The 18,499-nt window shown below is 39.8% G+C and overlaps 1 protein-coding gene across 4 annotated transcripts; it reads right to left on the bottom strand.

Annotated features, from left to right (window-relative positions):
• Positions 1-1,068: 1,068 nt before the first annotated feature.
• Positions 1,069-10,893, bottom strand: LOC102715933 (protein AAR2 homolog). 4 transcript variants are annotated; one of them, XR_001550024.2, is made up of 14 exons: positions 10,716-10,893; positions 10,564-10,646; positions 9,818-9,875; positions 9,050-9,109; positions 7,979-8,108; positions 7,636-7,862; positions 7,379-7,471; positions 7,241-7,312; positions 5,977-6,009; positions 5,729-5,869; positions 5,227-5,283; positions 4,719-4,805; positions 4,543-4,628; positions 1,069-1,289 (listed from the first exon to the last, which is right to left on the bottom strand). XR_001550024.2 is itself a non-coding variant. In XM_006652026.3 (13 exons), the coding sequence occupies exons 1-13, from the start codon at positions 10,842-10,844 to the stop codon at positions 4,596-4,598; spliced, it is 1,203 nt and encodes a 400-aa protein (XP_006652089.2). In that variant the 5' UTR covers positions 10,845-10,893; the 3' UTR covers positions 3,940-4,595. The 4 variants fall into 4 exon arrangements, 2 of the variants coding, with proteins under 2 accessions (XP_006652089.2, XP_015691653.1); XR_001550023.2 differs by lacking the exon at positions 1,069-1,289 and adding an exon at positions 3,940-4,354; XM_006652026.3 differs by lacking the exon at positions 1,069-1,289 and having other exon boundaries at positions 3,940-4,628.
• Between the last annotated feature and the right edge of the window lie 7,606 nt (positions 10,894-18,499).

Genomic DNA, 18,499 nt, shown 5'->3' with positions numbered 1-18,499 from the left:
TGGTGTGTTGAGATGAAAAGGTAGATGGAGAAGTTTTGTTTTTGAGACAAATTTGAATTTTTAAAAGTAGATATATACATAGAGTAGAATGAAATCTTTTTAACAAATTTTCCAAATAAAATTTCTCGAAGTATATCCATGTAAAATACCCCATCTCTATTATTCTGAACAGTGAGGGAAGATGATTGATAGCATGACGCTCATACTTACTCATCGGTCATTAATCTTTTTTAAGCCATAAGCAGTGTGTGTTGACATGGCAAAAATGTTGAGTTAGCATAAGACGAAGGCAAAACCACTTTACAAAATTCTACATTCTATATCTACACAAAAAAAAAATGCTTACCCCAAAGATAGCCCTAATAGGAAAAACTGGAGGTACTGACTGAAGGTAAAACCCATCACAATATTGTTGATCGCTTCTGTTTTGATCGGAGTGGAAGTAGGAGACACTGATACTCGAACCATCCTAGAACATGTCGGTGTATACGTCATAGTGTGGTCGCGGTCACCGGCTTGACCCCGAAGGCGCCTCCGATGATCTCTAGAGTAGCGACGACCTTTGAGTCGCCACCTACACTGTCCAACGATTGCTGCATGTACTCCTCCATCGCGCTAAGTGATCGCTTAGTTCTAGAGAAATTTTGGGAAGAAGATTATTGTGAGAGAGAGGTCTCTCCTCACAGCTCCTTATATTTTTGGCGTTAAACGAGATCGGTAGTAATTGTTTCATAAATTGAAAGCACATTCGATCATAGCACACATTTGTTAAGGAAAGTAATCAGAGAGCAACGGTGAAAGGTGCCCTCCATGAATTTCTCCAGTTACCCTACCAAGAGATCAAACTCTAACAAAAAAACACTTAATTAGCGGTTATTTTGGACCAAAACAGAAAGTTCAAGGAGCGTCTCAATCCCCGGATTAATAGTTCAATGTGCTAGACAAACTCTCAGCTTAAATTCACGTGGTATTTAGACCTTTTTTTTCCAAACTTTAGGGAAATGTTTCAATAATAAAAAATCGAGATATATATTTTTATTTCTATTTCCAATAACGGTCTATTATAACTCTTCCAAATGGTGGGTTCTCATCTCAATCCATATTCACGAAAAAATGCAGGGTTTAATTCCCAAGATGCATTTTAATGCCAATGTTAGAACTGGATATAAGAAATACAGAACTATGAAAGAAAATGGTGACAGAAGCCTTCTCACGGTCTCGATTAGCAATTTCATTCTGATTAATGAAACATATAGGAACTTCCAAACTTCAAGAACTCATCTAACAAGCTGCAGCAGAGAGAATCATGATCATAGGTTAATTGTTGTGGGTAACACAAGGAGAGATGTGGAGAATATGCTCCATGTAGAAATAAAAACAGTGAAAACTCCAAGAACTGGATCATGCATGCAGTGGCATGTGGATGCAGGAAAAAAGTACTACAGACCGGTCGAGCTGTAAAAATTCTTCTTAACCGAATGCCACTAAATTACTAGCTTGCTCTGCAGCGCTGCAGGCAGGCACAAAGCTAACTGGGTTTACTGGTAAAAACAAGAATTCTAGATCCCAATGCAATGGCTGTTTGTTTAACCTCAAGTCGTTTCTGTATTAGACTTACCGCAAGATATGAAACTGGTAGGTATCTGTATTTCTTTTACTGCCTGAATTAGTACATAGTAGTGTATGTTATGTATGAGATGATACGATTCACTCTTGATTAGCTGTAGTTTACTTGGGTAATTATATGCATCAACAGAACAAATCAAAGGCAGTACAATTCATGGAACAAGTCACTAGACAGAGATGCCCATGAACTTGTGCTGGTAAAAAAAAAAGAAAAGAGATGGGGTTAAAAAAGAAGGCCATAAAAAGCATCTCAGCATGCAGTGACCATGCTGTAGAATCACCAGCTAAACACTACACAGCATCCATCCCGGTCAGCTGCTGCTTTTGAAGCGAGTTTAAAGGCAGGTTAAAACACTGGCCTCCCTCTCCAGGCTGATTAACTATGCACGCATCCCAAGGTTAATTAGGAGGCCACATGCTGTTAGATTCCATCTCACCACAGGCTTAACCCCACTTAAGTTTATTGTCTTACCATTCCATCTCTCTTTTTCAACGTGTGTGTACTATATAAAAAAGCTATGAGGAACTAGCTAGGCTCCTAGCCACGTGGAACTGCCGCCAAAAGATCCAAATTTATTTGGTGCCTCTTAGAAAAACATTAGGATTCGTGATGACTCAATTTCTGAATTGTTCATGGGCCATAATTTTTGTCTCGTGGACTGGGGCGATGTGATGTTTATGTTGGATGTAAATCTATTTCGTTTTAGCATTTTGGATCATATAATTCTATAGCATTTGTACGAGCTGTCCACAGCCTTACTCCGGATGTTTTAGCTACAGCTAGATATAACAACGGGGACCCAAGACCCGATGGGTATTTACTCCATTAGGATATGTATATGAGCTAAATATATTACCCGTGGGTAAGTAATTAGACAAATACTTTCACCCGATGGGTAAACGGGTATGGAAACGTTCTTATGATCCCCATATCCGTTTACCCATAGGTAATAAATACCCGCAAGTTTAAATGCATGTCATGGCGTAATATCATGTTAGCCTAGCCTAATTAACCAAAACCATAGGTATTTAAACCATCCATACTTTTTTCACTACACTATATGAATGTGTGATGTTAAGTATCTAGTGTCTATGCATATACTATATGGAAACTGTGATATTTAGATTGTTTTGAACTTTTGCGGGTATACGGATGACCCGACGGGTAAGTTTTACCCAAGCGGGTATGGGTATGGGGAAATTTTCTTACCCGTGATGGGTATGGGTATTTTAATGGTACGAAATTTTACTAGTGGGTATAGGATAGCAATACCGGATGGGTATTTACCCGTTGCCATCCCTAGCTACAGCTGATAAGCTATTGAAAAATAAACCAACATACGTAGATGATGTACTCCTATAAGTAAAACTGTTATATTTATGCTATTATTAGTTTAAAAGCAAATGCTAGAAATAAACTATAATAAAAAATCTAAAATTAGGGTTTGAAATTTCGTTTTGGTTGTGGCAAATAAGCTAACAAGCAGACCATAAGACCGAAAACATAAAAGCATTACTTCTAGCATGTCAGTCAATAACTATAATTAAAGATGGAGAGTACCTACAGCAGTGGATTTAGATTATACAATATGGGATTGAGATCCTCTATAGTCCTACCTAAGCTGATATGTGGGACCAGGATCATGAGGTTTCAGTGTCAACCTGTGTTCTAGTATTGTTCCTTCCATAAAGGTGTCATCAGTATTATTGGCAGAAGTAGTAGAAATCACCTATTGTCGTCTGGAACTGTGTATGGTCATCTACATGGAAATCTGGAACTTCCATGGTCTGAGAGCTTCTGTCACTCATTTTTACGCTTCTGCTTACACTTACAAATCAAAATTTAAATTTTCAATATTAAATTTAAAACTAATTTTGAAATTTTTTTACCGAAGTTTATTTTTCAGTCAGCTTTTAAATCACTAAGAAAAATTAACCCCTCTTCTACTGTGTACAACACACAGTACGCACCAATATTGTACCGATAGCTCTAACCGATAGCTCTAGCTCTTATTTAAAGATCTTGTATATAATACTCCATTCCTCCTTAAATATTTAACGCCGTTGACTTTTTTTATAACGGTTCGTCTTATGCAATTTTTTATAAAAAAATAAGTGAAGCTATATATATGTGCATAAAAGTATATTAACAATAAATAAAATGATAATTAATAATATGTCATTTTTGAATAAGACAAATAGTCAAACGTGTATAAAAAAGTTAACGGCGTCAACATTTAGGGACAGAGGTAGTAATATATATAATAATACTAACTCGACACTTTCTGAGAACGCTCTTAGATTAACCTGAAACATCTAGATATTGATTATGTAAGTAGTATTATCACAACTGTAGATCATGCTAAGAATTAATGTTAAATACAATAAACAGGAATATACAGAAGAAGAAAAAAGTACTGTGACACATAGGTCACACGTACTGCATGCTAACTGTATACGGATTATATGCATGGTATCTCATTGTATTGTGCATGGACTCTATTTTTCACTTATCTACTCAAAATCACGTTTAGCACACGCACACAGATCAACTGGACTTTGGACAACATCTACCATTGTTGGTGCAAGTAAGACGTAGTATATTTACAAACAGAGTTTTCGGACACCGGGATACTGCCATAAAATCCTAATTGTATACATCTCCATCGACCATCACTCATCAAGTAGCCAGCTGGTAAGCAAGCCCTACGTTAGTCAGACAGATGTCCTAGAAATACATATTAATTGAACATTTCAGTACATTTTTAGATGCTAGTAAGAGCAGAGTAAGTCTGTAGGAACAATGGAGATTCCAGTCGCAACCTAAGAAACCAAGAACTAGTTTCGCTGGCATTCCATGTAATTTTATATATGGGTGACTGAATAGAAGGGGGAAATTGCGTATTGTCGTCAAACCTATATGAACTTAAGGGAATGTGGCTTCAAAAATCCCCCAGAGTCTGTGATCATCACCCATCCATTTCCACAACCACAGGAGCAAACTGCATTCAGATGGAAAGAACATATTTACTCTGTGAGTGCAGCAGAGAACTGCTATAACTTGATCATGAATCACCTTGATTCAAATTTACCTCATCATCTTCATCAATTAGATTCACAGTATTGTTGTCAAGATCCCATCCAAAAGTGGTCTCCAGAAGCGATTTCAATTTTCGAGTCTGGATAAGCAAATGTTAGAGATAGTCTCTTTTGAAATTAGCCCTATATTTACTACAGAAAAAGTGAGATTGTTCAACTGTTTCAATTTGCAGGATACTTTTGTTTGCTCTGTATTCTAGTGATGCAAAAAAATTCATTTTATTTTCAATTATTCATATAAACAGTCAACCACAAACCAACTTCATTCAAGTGCATGGAAACTCTTTCTCAATAACTGGTCCAGGTCCATCATTTGCTGTCTTCTGGACATTAAACCAGGGATATGAAGTAAACAAAATCTTAAGTCCAACGTGGAGTATTTTCAGATATTGCATGAAGTTTCTGTATTCAGTTTAAATGCAATAATTCAAACATAGGGCCATGGGCTACAGAAGTGCTTATGTAGTATGCATAAATATGAGAAGGTCCAGGAATGCTAACCCATGACAGAAGGTCGCCGTCAACAATTGGGGCTTCAAGTATCACTGCAACAAAATCCTGATAGTAGTAGTAAAAGCAATCAAATCATGCGAGTTGAACAAGTTATTCAGCTGCTATTTGTACTTCTAAGCAAACCGCTTCTTACTCCATAATTCAAATATGTGATGATAAATCCTGTTTGATCATAACTGAATATAACAATTCCTAAAAAAATCATTAAGTCAAACGAGCTAAAGAATATCACACATTCCCTGATATTAAAAATTCTCATATATATTGATAAGTTACTATTATAGTTGTTTTGAGGCATCCAATCTGATCTAATGATCAATATTACCATTACATGATACTTATTTTCTTAATTTGACACAATTCCATAATGTGTAGCACTATGCTTTTTCTTAGTCATAACTAAATTTAGAAAATATTTACCTTGAACATTAAGAATATCTTGTTATGAACAGGTTATTGTGGAGTTATCAACCAAAGATGATAAAATTACCTTGGAAAGACGATATAGAAATATGTCTTTCGAAAACCATGCTTCATCCAAGAACAGAGAATTCCCCATGTCCTCATGACCCCCAGAATCATGTGTGCGCTGAAAGCCATGCTTGAGTTGATAGTAAATTACCTTAATAAACTGAACAAGCACAAGATGATAAACAGGAAAAAGTCAATTAGTCATTCTCATTTCAGACCACTGTAAAATATGCTCCACATATGCACAGGACATAAGACACATAATACCTTTACAAACATGTTGGTCCTTGTGTGAAGAGGCTGCAAACGAGGAGAGAGAAAAAAATCAAATAAGTATATAAATTTATAAATACACTGTGATCATCCATTTTTAGAAAAAGATATGGTTTAACTAGTCAGGGGTGTGCATTATAAATGTGGATGGAATGAGTATTGTATAGTCAATAAATCCTCAAAATGGTATAATAAACTCTCATGTTTGTGCATCCATTCCCTCGATTTTTGCACAGAAAAGTTGCATTTTGAAGCATGCACTCAGCTTCGTCAAGATGTAACCTGAGATGACAGTTGTAACCAACAGTCTGGTTACTGCAGAGCTATTGAAACTATGAAATATAGGATATTCATGGTATTTGGTTGAACTATTACTTACAGAAGCATAGTGGTTCTGCTTCATCCTGACCTATCTCCCTTTTTTTTAAAAAAAAGGAAAAGTAACCTCTAGCAGTCTAGCAATCTGGGTACCAAGCTACCAGCAATTAATGGTTTTCAGAATGTGGAACAAGCAGCCCATAAAATAAGGCTCAATAACACTATTTTATGTACTCTGATTTTCTGCTTTGATAGAAATTAGTTAAGATCTTCATATCTTTAAAAAAAATGAGTAATACTATATTACTATCACGGTTTTAAAAATGTTGCATTGACGTCCGAGCAGCCGCTCGAGGCAAAGCATCGCCGATGCTCAGCCTTCCGCGTCTTTTGAGCAGGCACGAGCAAGGAGGAGTCATGGGCCACACATTGCCCTGCACATGAATTAGAGAGGGGAGAGACGAAAGAGCAGAGGCTGGCCCAGAATTAGAGATGAGAGAGAGCACCCTGGCAGCGGCAGTCACTCACGCTGCTTCTGTAATCAAATGGATCTGTGCCTTCTCCCTGCCTGCAGCACCATTGCCATGATCTTCCTCTCCTCTCTGTTCTGTCTCTTGGATCTCTACTCTACCTCTTCTCCAATCCTCTGCTCTTCCTCTCCCCTTCTCCCTGCTCTGCCTCCTAGATTTCTGTTCTTCCTCTTGTGCTCTCATATTTAAATTGCCGTCTTGACTGTCAACTTAAACACCTAGTCATCCCCTAGGCAATTGAGCGGGGGTGGGTCGCCTTACCTCACCTTAACGCCTTAAGAACCATGAATACTATTTAGAAGGCAGTACACTGATTAAGCAAATCACGTGCATTGTATGCATCAATTTGTGAACATGCAGTAGGTGCTGTGTTTAATTTTAACAAAAGGTCGAGATAAATTGGTACTTACAGCTTCACTACAGCTCAAAAGAAGACTAACTAGTGCTTTCCATTGCATAAAAGCCTCCAGTGACTGTCCCATCTAAATAACACAGAAATGTTAGACAATTATGCTTTATGGATACAATTAAAAGATGTCCAGTAGTACCATAAATGCTATGAATGCGAACTGCAGCTCTCCCAAGAGTAACTCCTCTTGGCCTTGATAATTCTTGGCCAAAACACACTCCAGCAAGCTTGTCTGAAAAATAGAACAGCTTCATCAGAAAATAATAATACAAGTTTTTGACTTGGTGCATTTTACATGAAGCATGTGTAATAGGAATCAATTCAAGCAATCCGCCATTAGTAGATGCCTAATGTAGACACCAATAGCAAACTAGAACATGAAGTCCGAGACATTACTTTGTCCAGATTTAACGCAGTCAGCTCATTCCCAGAGATGCTACTATGTTTAATCGAAGCAGGGATAGTTGTATAGTAGCATCCTTTCCATTCAGACCGCACAGGAGCATTCTTTGTAAACTTGCCATCTTTTAGTTGGTCCATTAAACGTCTCTCCAAATCAGTTTGGGGAGCTCTATCTATCCATGATGACTCCAATGCAATTGTAATTTCCCCACCAATTGGTTCTGGATAAATCAAATATAAATCATGTCTCATTAGTTGACTTCATCGAATATGTAATAAATAGGCCTGCTTCCTAACCAATATGAGAATAAAAGAAGGAATGCATCATCTTGCATACCAAGACGTTCAATGATACTCTGTGAAAAGTAGCTTGAAAGTTGTTTCCAATCTCCAAATGAATCCAAGTTATATGGTCCAAGCTCACTGTCAAACTCGAAACGCCTTACTGCTTCAGAGTATCTGATTTCCTACCAGAAAATAAACTTCAGTATACAAGAATAACAAAGTGCACCTGTCCACTATTTGCGTTTTATTAAGTCCTAGAAAACTAAAGTATGTTGAATATGCACAAATTGAGGATATTAGATAAATTTGATTTTATCTATTTCATATACCGTATCATGTGTCTCACTAATAACAGCTGCGGAAAAACAAGTTCAACATAGATCAAGTGTGTTCTGACTAGTCCAATTCAATTTGGTGCAAACATTAGAGTTTATGTCTTTAAATTGTACAAGCACAATACCATCGATACCTGGTATACTTTTATAGTTTGACAGTGAATGAAAAAAACAAGAAAATTACAGAATTTATATGAATTTGAAGCTGTTATGGTAATGTTCAGCAACTTGTGAATATTGTTTTATATTCTTGAAATATTGGTGCTGCAAGACTAGTCTTCATCTAAGTTCAGCGTAATCGATAGTGATGTGGCCTGAATAAGAAGGTAAGAAGTAAGAATGAGGGTGCTTATGTGATCATCCCACTTTGATTTGAACTAGTTTTAAAAGCAAGATTCCATGGTGGATGGCTACTACATGCCCAAACAAATTACTCCACAAAAGTTAACATTGCAGCACATATACTATTTATGCATCGGAGGATTACTTGGATCCTAGTACTGGAAGTGGGTGAATTGGATGAATATATAGTAATTTTGTTTCAAATGCTCCATTAGCAACATATGAAAGAAGATATCATCATTTTTGAATTAGCAATCGAAAAGAATTCCTGGCAATGAAAGAAACAAGACATTAATCAAAGCAAACAAACCAATGGAAGACAAATCAAGAGTTCATATTTTAAGCTACAATTCTACCCATTACAGAAGTTACTAAAAAACAAAGTGATATAGTAGGATTAATTAGATTAAAGACATTCTATCTGACACAATCATCAGATATGTCACCTCCTCTTCTGACAGTTTTATTAATCTCTCCTCCTGTGTGTGCCACTTTCGAACAATGACCTGGAAACAGCATACAGAAAATGGGTAAAGTAAACATGCAAGTTACTGTCATCATCAGAATTTTCCAGAAAAAAAAAACAATCTTTGACTTCAAAATTTAAAAGACAGATGAGAATATTAACCGTCACACATTATAGCCACATTTATTTTCTTCTTTGCATTAATGTATAGTACATCTTACAAGAGAGCTCTTTCAGCATTTCATTTGTATATTCTACTGACCAATGTAGATTTTTCTTACCCAGGCATACAGATCTATAGATATGTACTCATTATTTGAAAATAAATGATTGGGTTCACATAATCATGCAAGCTACAGTTCAGAAAGTTATAGTATCAGTATCCTGTTTGCTAAAACGAAATAAAAAAGAGAAAATATATGTACCTATAGTAAAAGGAGAAAAAAATATGTACCCATAGTACAAATAAAGGGTACAGATAAGATAAACATAATACTACTTCATTTAGCAGAGTTTTGCATTTGAATTCACTGCCCTATCTGAATTTTAATGGCTAATCCTAATAAAAGAAATATTAGTCATTCATCAAAGAATAAACATATTGGATACTTTGATGGTTCATCCAGACCGTGCTTTTAGATAAATCGTCAAAACGAATTCACTACTTGATCCTAGTATGGGTAACATCAGGTGTCATATTATCTCTGCAGGCAATATGAACTTGCTTAAGGTCAACAGGAAAGAGTACCTCAGAAGGGTGAGTAGTAAGAAAGAATCCGACAGTAGGTGCAAACTCGTTCCCGTGCCTAAAAGGATCATAGATTGTGGAACAATAATCAGTATGAATAACTCATGTAAGTAGTATTGGCCATAAATGAAAGATATAGAACGTGCCAGCAAAGGGAAACAGCATGAGTTGCCTGAATGTCACAACTCCAGGTCAAGTAATCAAAATATTGTTGTTGTTGTACCCTGCCGTTAGGTTTTCGGTTTTTCAGTTTTTGTTTTTGTTTCTTTTTGGGTTCTTTTCGCTCTGTAGTTTTTGTTCCCTTACTTGCAGTTTGTATCTGTACCTTTTCTGGTAATCCAATTTATTCAGGTGGGGAACATCACCCCCCGTGATTGTTTCAAAAAAAAAAAAAATGCATGTCCACATGCCTTCTGCGTCACATCGACATTCATAGCACACTATTCTGCTTATAAATGTGAGTGAAGATCGGGTACACGAGACACTCTGGCATAATCAAGCTAGCTATTGCAATTTTGCAAAGCAAAGAAACGCTATGTAATTATTTACGCTACTCAAATTCTGTATTCTGTCTCGTCAAAAATGAATGTAAAATGGGGCTATCGGACCCAATTTCTGATGCCAAATTAGCAACGGATCTTTTCTTTAAAAAAAAAACAAAAGGCAGACCCTCCAGCTACAACAGCGTTCATGTTCAAGTTGGCTGACAGTGCGATTGCTGTAAGAAAGCGAAAGGTGGGTGCGACCTGTTGGGGGAGCAGTAGTAGACGAAATGCGGCCCCGGGGGCACCATCTTGATCCCCTTGAACTTAGGCCCGACGGAGAACACCTGAATCAAGGCAGCGTAAGCCTAGCACAGCGAGTGGAAGGAAGGAGCCTGGAGGAGGCGGGAAGGAACCTGAGCGTCGACGCCGAGGAGGGTGCGTTGGGGCACGTCAAGGAGGAAGAGCGTAGCGCCCTCCCGCACCAGCTCCGCCGCCGCCTCCGGGTCCACTCGCGCCGCCGCGCCGCCGCCGAAGCCGGACATGGTGGTGACGATGGACGGGAACGAAGGCCGCGTCGAGAAGGGCCGAGAAACAAATGAACTTATGAACCGGGTGGAACCGACGCTGCGCTGGGCTTCCTGCCTCGCGCCTCCCAACAAACCCGGATTTTTTTTTATTTTTATTAAAAAATTTAAAAATAGATATTTTTGTTTAAAAAATTATCCTCCCAACACCCGCCGGTGGGCGAAAAATATAAAGTGTCCATTAGCTAGGCATGAAATCCAACGTGACAGATGACAACTGAGGAAGGGCAACGGTCGTCCGATGGAAGAGGGAATATTTGCAGGTAGCCCCCTTGTCATTCATGATATGGGTATTTTATCCTCTGGCATTAGTTATTTGCAAATGTAGATTTTCATGTTTAAGTAACTTTGTTGTAGATTTAGGATATGTTCAGTCATCTGGATAACATGTAATTGAGTTGTATCATAAGGCCTAGCTCATATGATCTTGCCTTACATGTTTGGTATTTGGGTCTTTCGGTCAATGTTGAATAAATAAGTTGTTCGATTGCTATATCACATTGAATGGTTTTGGAGTAGACATGATGTTGCCACGTCATGGTTTTTTTTACCCAATAAAGCTAAACTTTGTCCCACCATCGGCCAGGCTCACCGCTCTCTTTTGCACCGTTAGAGACAAGCCCATCATTTGGACCAGGCAACCAAAATAATGGCATCATACATGTGAGCCTAGTCAAGGCCATTTGCAACAAACCAAACATGTCCTTAGCTTCTCCTAGAATCCATGTGCTTCTCAAACATGCAACCATTTCATCTAGATCGAGTGTATAATTAAAAAAATAGAACGTTAAACTCAACGTACGTTAGAGACAAGCCCATCATTTGAACCAGGCAACTAAAATAATGGCATCATACATGTGAGCCTAGTCAAGGCCATTTGCAACAAACCAAACATGTCATTACCTTCTCCTAGAATCCATGTGCTTCTCAAACATGCAGCCATTTCATCTAGATCGAGTGTATAATTAAAAAAATAGAATGTTAAACTCAACGTTTCTAGGTTCATGCTTGAATGCAAGTCGAAATGCCTTGTTTAGAGAGCTCGGATTCTGAGAAGCATATCGACGAGAATCTAAAAAGGCAAGGTTTATTGACTTTTGGTTTATTTTCTAGATTCTAGAACTATAGATTCATAGAATCTGAATAGTTTGGGGAGCTAATTTTTTTAGAGAAGTTGCACATGCCAGAAGCTCCTCAAATAATGTCTAAAGCTAATCAAATAAGGCCTAACTCATAGCAAAACCTAGGGTTTTCTTGGTATTAAAGGAGAAAATTCGAAAATCAAAGGTCCAAGAACATTTTTTTTTCAATCGGAGGGTAGGAGAGGATGAGTTCCTCGGTGATGAGCAATAGTTTGTCAATTGAGCTTGTTTTTATTTGTCGATAACGTAGCTCACAGTGACATCCATAAAGTAGATGTTCTCACCATTTCCACTCCACCTATATTAGTTTTGTAATCTGCCAACGACCCATGCTTGAATTCAAACTCAGGCTCTCCCACGTAGGCTCGAGCTCTTATCTACATGTTGCCTATGTTGCTTTGTATATAGATACCAAGGAGCTACCGCGTCTGTCTTAAAATGTTAAAATCTAGTACTGGATGTGACACAACCTAATAATATGAATTTGGATAGGTCATATATTCAAATATGCACTACTAGGCTATGTTAGTCCAGTATAGTAATACTATGTGTTAATATTTTAGGAAGAACTTTAAAATTAAGGACATGTACTTGAGCAGAGACTAGGGAGGAGGCGAGATGGTTGGAATGGGAATTTGCATGGCCGACGCTAAAGTTGAGAAGGAAGAATAGTCTTGAACACTTACACATAGCGTTACTAGTCCTAAAGCAAATCTTGGCAGAAAAACCTAATCAGAAGAACCTAATCCAAAGTGAAAACATGTGCCAAGACCTGGTCTGATGTGAAACTTAAAGCTATAAAATATGGTCAAAAGTGCAACTTATGTTATGCAATCTCACAAGTCGCAATAATCACACTTTCTTCAATTCAGAATCAAAATTGTTCTACGGTACAAGGAACCATGTAAACTATTTTAAATATGTAACCTATAAGTAGGAATATGTAACCTGTAAGTAGGAAAAAAATGAAGAAAACATCAAGATGATGGTGGACAGGCAAGGCAACACAACGATATTAGTGATAGTGTGGGAAGGCCCGATGAGGATGCAAGAGGAGTGAGTTTAGGGAGAGTTTTCCAATCTCATGGGGGCTTTTGACTAGAAGTGGGCCTCATAGGACAACTCGGGAAAATTGGTGTACGAGAGAACCCTAAGCTACCTTGCAGACCGATCTTTCTTTTTTTTACCCAATAAGTTTAGAAACCACCTGCAGTTCACAACTGCGATGATGGAACTTTCCGAGGCATGTGTGTATTACTACTGGGTTGTCAGCCCTAACAACTAGAAGACTTTGAGTTGATTACCTTTATCCTTGCCACATGAGTTCACTAGGATGTAGGAGTATTTTGTTTATTTTGGCACCTAAAAATATTTGAAACAAATTTGTAATAATTAATTTATAATAAGCCGTCCTATAAATAATTAAATAAATAGTTAAATGCACAAGTGGATTCTAGACTTGTCACATGTCATATAGGTTGCTACACTTTAAAAATACAAACCTACACTTTAAAAATACAAACCTATATAATAAACTATTAAAAGTACTTCCTCCTTTCACAAATGATCTACGCATTAGATTTCTTTGCTTTTCCATAATTAATCTACTTATAGCATGTATCTATATTGAATAGACATCAAACGATCTGAGCATGCATACAAACTTGATGCATTACTATTGTTTTGTTCTCATAGCATGCGACATCACCTTGAAATTAGCGATGTGGGGAATAATTCAATGTGAGATATAAATCCACTCTTGATCTTGGTGCAAATCGAAATGTAGATCATTTGTGGAAGGAGGGAGTATATTAAGAGAGCAAAAACTGTCATGTCCCCTTCGGGATCTTATGCTACAAAATCCAAAATTGAATAGATCCTAAAATAATCTTAAGTACTGGGTTATCCCTTGTGATTTCTTTGTGGCGATTTTGTCATAACTTTAATCTAGCATGAAATTCTTCTCTTGCAACGGAGAATACTAATGCGACCATAACATTTTTTTATACTCTACTTTTGGTTTGTCAAGGCTTTACCTTAGAGAAATTAAGAGAGCTAGAAGCGTACCTGTTCCCTGGTGTCACGCCCAGAAATTACTCACACGAATTTCTAAACTTAATTGTGTATTAAACTCCCTATCCAGGACCAGTCAGGATACAAAAAAGACAATGTTGATTACATAACCATCGTTCTTAGAAACAACTGAAAATAACACTTATTCTAACTAAACTGCAGCGGAAAGAAATGTATACTAGCTCCAGCGGGTACGGCTCCAGTCCACAGGCAAAGCTTCGACGGCAGACCAGCTCACTCTTGAGAGTCACCTCCATCGGATTCCATTTCTAACTCTGGAGGGGGGAAATTGGGCAAGGCTGAGTACAAACCACCGTACTCAACAAGTAGCACGGAAAAGAGGGTAATAAATGATGCATAAGGATAATCAAGGACAAGCTTAGGGTTAGTTGCAATAAAGCAGCACTTAAATAAATAACAGAGAATAAACCGAATAAAGGTAATTAAATATGTTAAAGGATAAGTAAATAACAGTTGTAAAATACCACAACACTGTCCAATGTTACACCACGTTGCAGTAGTCCCAAGTAAAAACCAGTTTACCCAGGTCATTAAAGGTTCACTAATCACAGTGAAGCTGGGAGTTCGCCCGTAACCGTGGGCACGGCTATTCGAATAGATTATACTCTGATCAGAGGTGTACTACTGTACCCACAAGACACGACTCCACTACACTTGAACGTGCGCCGACATACCACCATGGCATACCAGAAAGGAGACCGTGATAGGACCCGTCACATAACCCTCCCTATTTAATCGCACCACACTTCAGGTTTCACCTCCTCCTTTACACCAAGTTGGACAGTCCCCTCTTGTGCCTTGGTAGATCTGGAAGCAGCAGAGGCTTTCGTTACACCACGATTGCCCATCTATACTCCATCACGCCTACTCTTGCCTTGGTACGTCAAATAGTTCGAAGCCATGCTCTAGATCCCACCTTACCCATTCGGCATGTGGTTAGCACTTAATTACTTCTAGGGTTTCCCGTGAACCGGTCCTCAATTGCTATGAGTGCGACTCAAAACCATGCACCCACAGCCCACCCTTATCAATATTTTAGTAGACATTAACCCGAACCGGGTGATGAATCATTATTACAGCTATTCTGAGCTAATCATGATTATTAAATGATCTCATGAGCTACTTGATCTAAGCACGGCTAGACGTTAACCTAGGCCTAACTCTAGTCAAGTTACCCCTGGTCTTACAAGTATAAAGTTGGATAATCAACGGCATAATAATAAGGATTACCCGGGAAATAAATACAGTAAATACTTTAATTAAAATAATGCATATTTGAATAAGTAAAGCAGGGAATTTGCAATAATAGGTTCAATATGATCAAAGATGTGTGCCACTTGCCTTGCTCTGGCCCCTGGGGTACTTCGGCGATGATCTCGAAGTAAACCGGCTCTTCGGTGGGGTCCGAATCTAAGCGACAAAGCACAAAAATAAATAAAACAGGCACAAACTCTACTAAAACAGTAAAAGAAAGTATTTTTAATGGATTCTTGACAATTTTATGAATTTAATGAAATTTGAATGGACCTAAACGGAGACTAGATGAATTACTTATGATTTTTAGAAGTTTTCTGGGTTTTTAACTAAACAGAAAAGTCCTAAATCAATTATTGTGCAACTAATGGGGCTGCTGACGTCAGCGGAGGAGAGAGGGTGGCGGCGCTGACAGGTGGGGTCCACCTGTCGGTGAGGGAGAGAGGGGAGGAGGGGCTGATAGCTGGGCCCGGGAGGAGAGAGGGAGGGGACCGGCTGACGCGCGGGACCCACGGGGAGGAGGAGGGGCTTGAGGGACGGCCGACGGATGACGAGTGGGATCCAGTCGACAATGGCCCAGAGCAGAGGAGGAGGGGGAGGCGGCCTCGGCCGGGAGGGGAAGACGGCACCGGCGGTGTGCGAACGGCGACGATGAGGACCGACGGCGCGAGGGCGACGACGGCAACGGCATCGGCTAGCGACCGGAGGGCAATGACGGCGACGGCGGCGACCGGCGCAAGGTGATGGGCGGCGGCGCACGGAGCGGAGGGGCGATGGCGACGGCGCACGGGAGGTGGAGGCGGGCCGGTAGCGGCGGCACGGCGAGCGTCGACAGCGGTGGCGACGACGACCGCGTGGCGACGACGACGACGGGCGGAGATGCGGCGACGGCGGGGAGGCAGCGAACGGGCAGGTGCGGCGGCACGGCGAGCGTCCACAGCGGTGGCACGGCGACCGCGTGGCGACGACGACGACGAGCGGAGATGCGGCGACGGCGGGGAGGCGGCGAACGGGCAAGTGCGGCGGCGAAGGGGACGGAGGGGCGACGAAGGGCGCGGGGTGCCCACCGGCGGCGGTGAAGGCCGGCGGAGGGTTGGCGACGTCGAAGCGGAGATGACGGCGCGGCTGGACGGCGACGACGGGTGACAGAGGGCGAGGTCGCGAAGGGGAAAAAGGTGAGCGGCGGTGCGAGGCAGCAGGGATTTTATAGGGGAGGTGGCGCCGGCTAGGACGGGCGGTCGTTGGAGACCGAGTCGGCCACGACGCGGTCTCGGCGGTGGCGGTTGCGGCAGCCGTTGCAGCGGCGCGGACTTGGCTTCGGCGGTGGCGCAGAGTCCGGCTCGGCCGGGACGGAGGAGGGGAAGCAGACTTCGGCGGCAGCGAGCGGGCAAGTCGGCTAGCTGGCGAGCTGGGTCGGGACGGCCTAGGAGAGGAGAGGGGGCGCGCGCGGGGGAGGGGTGGAGGAAGCGGGCCGGGTGGCTGGCGCGGGCGAGCGGGAGAAGGCCGGCTCGGCTGGGTCGGCCCGGGAAGGAAGAGGGGAAAAAGAAAAAGAGAAAATTGGACTTCGGCCCAATTTGAGAAGGAAGGGAAAAGAAAGAAAAAGGAGGGGAAAAAGAAAAGCCTCACTTTTGCCAAGTTTTAAATTTATTTGTTTGGCAAGATTTTATACTTTTTCAATTTGAGTTTAAATCCTGTTAATCAATTTGGAACCTCGATTTAATTAAATTACTTTCTTTAGAGAGATTTTTCTTGAGTTAATTAAGCCAATTATTATTTACGAATTTCCTTTACGAATTTAGGCTTAGGATAAAACTCTGGGTGTGACACCTGGGTCGCCTTCCCGTCGATATAGGATGAAGACAACTGTCATCGTGGCTCATACATAGGAATCAACTTAGACGACTAGTTGATCTAGAGACTAGACCTAAAGCCTCCGGTGCATGGCAAACGTGTAGTACCACTAAATGCAGGACCCACCCCAGAACTTGGGACTGTTAGAAGGCATCGCCTATTAGTATTATCCTGAGCCCACGTACTATGTAGGCACGCCCACTTAAGGCCATTTCACTAACTATACCATACCTCCGTATCCCACTGTCCGGTTTCATTTCAAGCGTTCAAAAACCTCCATTCAATTCTGTTCAAACACTACCACCATTAAGGGCCTATTTAGTTTGGACAAAAATTTCTAGGAATTAATTTGTATAGAAGGCATTTGGTTTGTAGGAATGAAGCATAGGAAAATATAAAAAATTTCCTTTCCTTCAAGTTGTATAGAGAAAATGTAGGAATATTTCTATTTACTCAAACATCTTAGACAATTTTTTTATGGGTTGATGCGGACATGTATTTCTATTCTTTTACTTTTCTATTTCTACGAGCTAAAATTCATTCACACTGTATACGCCCTAAAAGTAAGATTTTGAATCTTCAATGTAGTAAGATTTAAATTTTATAGTACAGTAAAATATGTGCTGAAAATTTTAATTGCAATAACGTATGGCATCATAGATATTTGAGTAAAACCTCAAGCAACCAACCAATTAACTAACTGCACCTAATTAACTATCTTCGCTACTAACCGTCTGTCCTTCTTCTCATCCCACGCCACGCAAAAAGATTGCTTGTAAAAAACAAAAAAAAAATAAGTAGGTTGTTAAAAAATGTTCCTTTTCTCTCTGGGCATGTGTACCCATCAACAGTTATATGCTATAAACCTATTACAATATACGAGTATATTACTATCATCTCTATTACTTAAAAACGAGTCGTTCATTCTCTTTTCCATCACACACCATGCAGAATAAAAACATAGTTTCCACAAGATGAAAAAAAAGCAATAATCAAGTTGGGTTATGTAAGAAACCATTTTCTTTTCATGAGCCTGTACAGTAGTTGTAGAAGCTTGTTATATTGCAAGACTATATTAATGATTAATAAGAAATGGAACGAATCCATTCCTTTCCCTCCTAAGCTGCTTAGGACTCATCAGTTTGGATTTTGTGAGGGTGATTGTCTAAGTTTTTCATGAAAAAAACCAGACGACATATTTACATATAAAAAATAGCTTATAAATAAAACATTTATGTACGTATTCTTAGTAATTTAAAAGCTAATTCTGAA

The sequence above is a fragment of the Oryza brachyantha genome, chromosome 4 (genome assembly GCF_000231095.2).
Source record: "Oryza brachyantha chromosome 4, ObraRS2, whole genome shotgun sequence".
Classification (NCBI taxonomy): domain Eukaryota; kingdom Viridiplantae; phylum Streptophyta; class Magnoliopsida; order Poales; family Poaceae; genus Oryza; species Oryza brachyantha.
The sequence above is the reverse complement of the archived record's forward strand: the minus strand, read 5'-3'. Positions and strand labels throughout refer to the sequence as shown.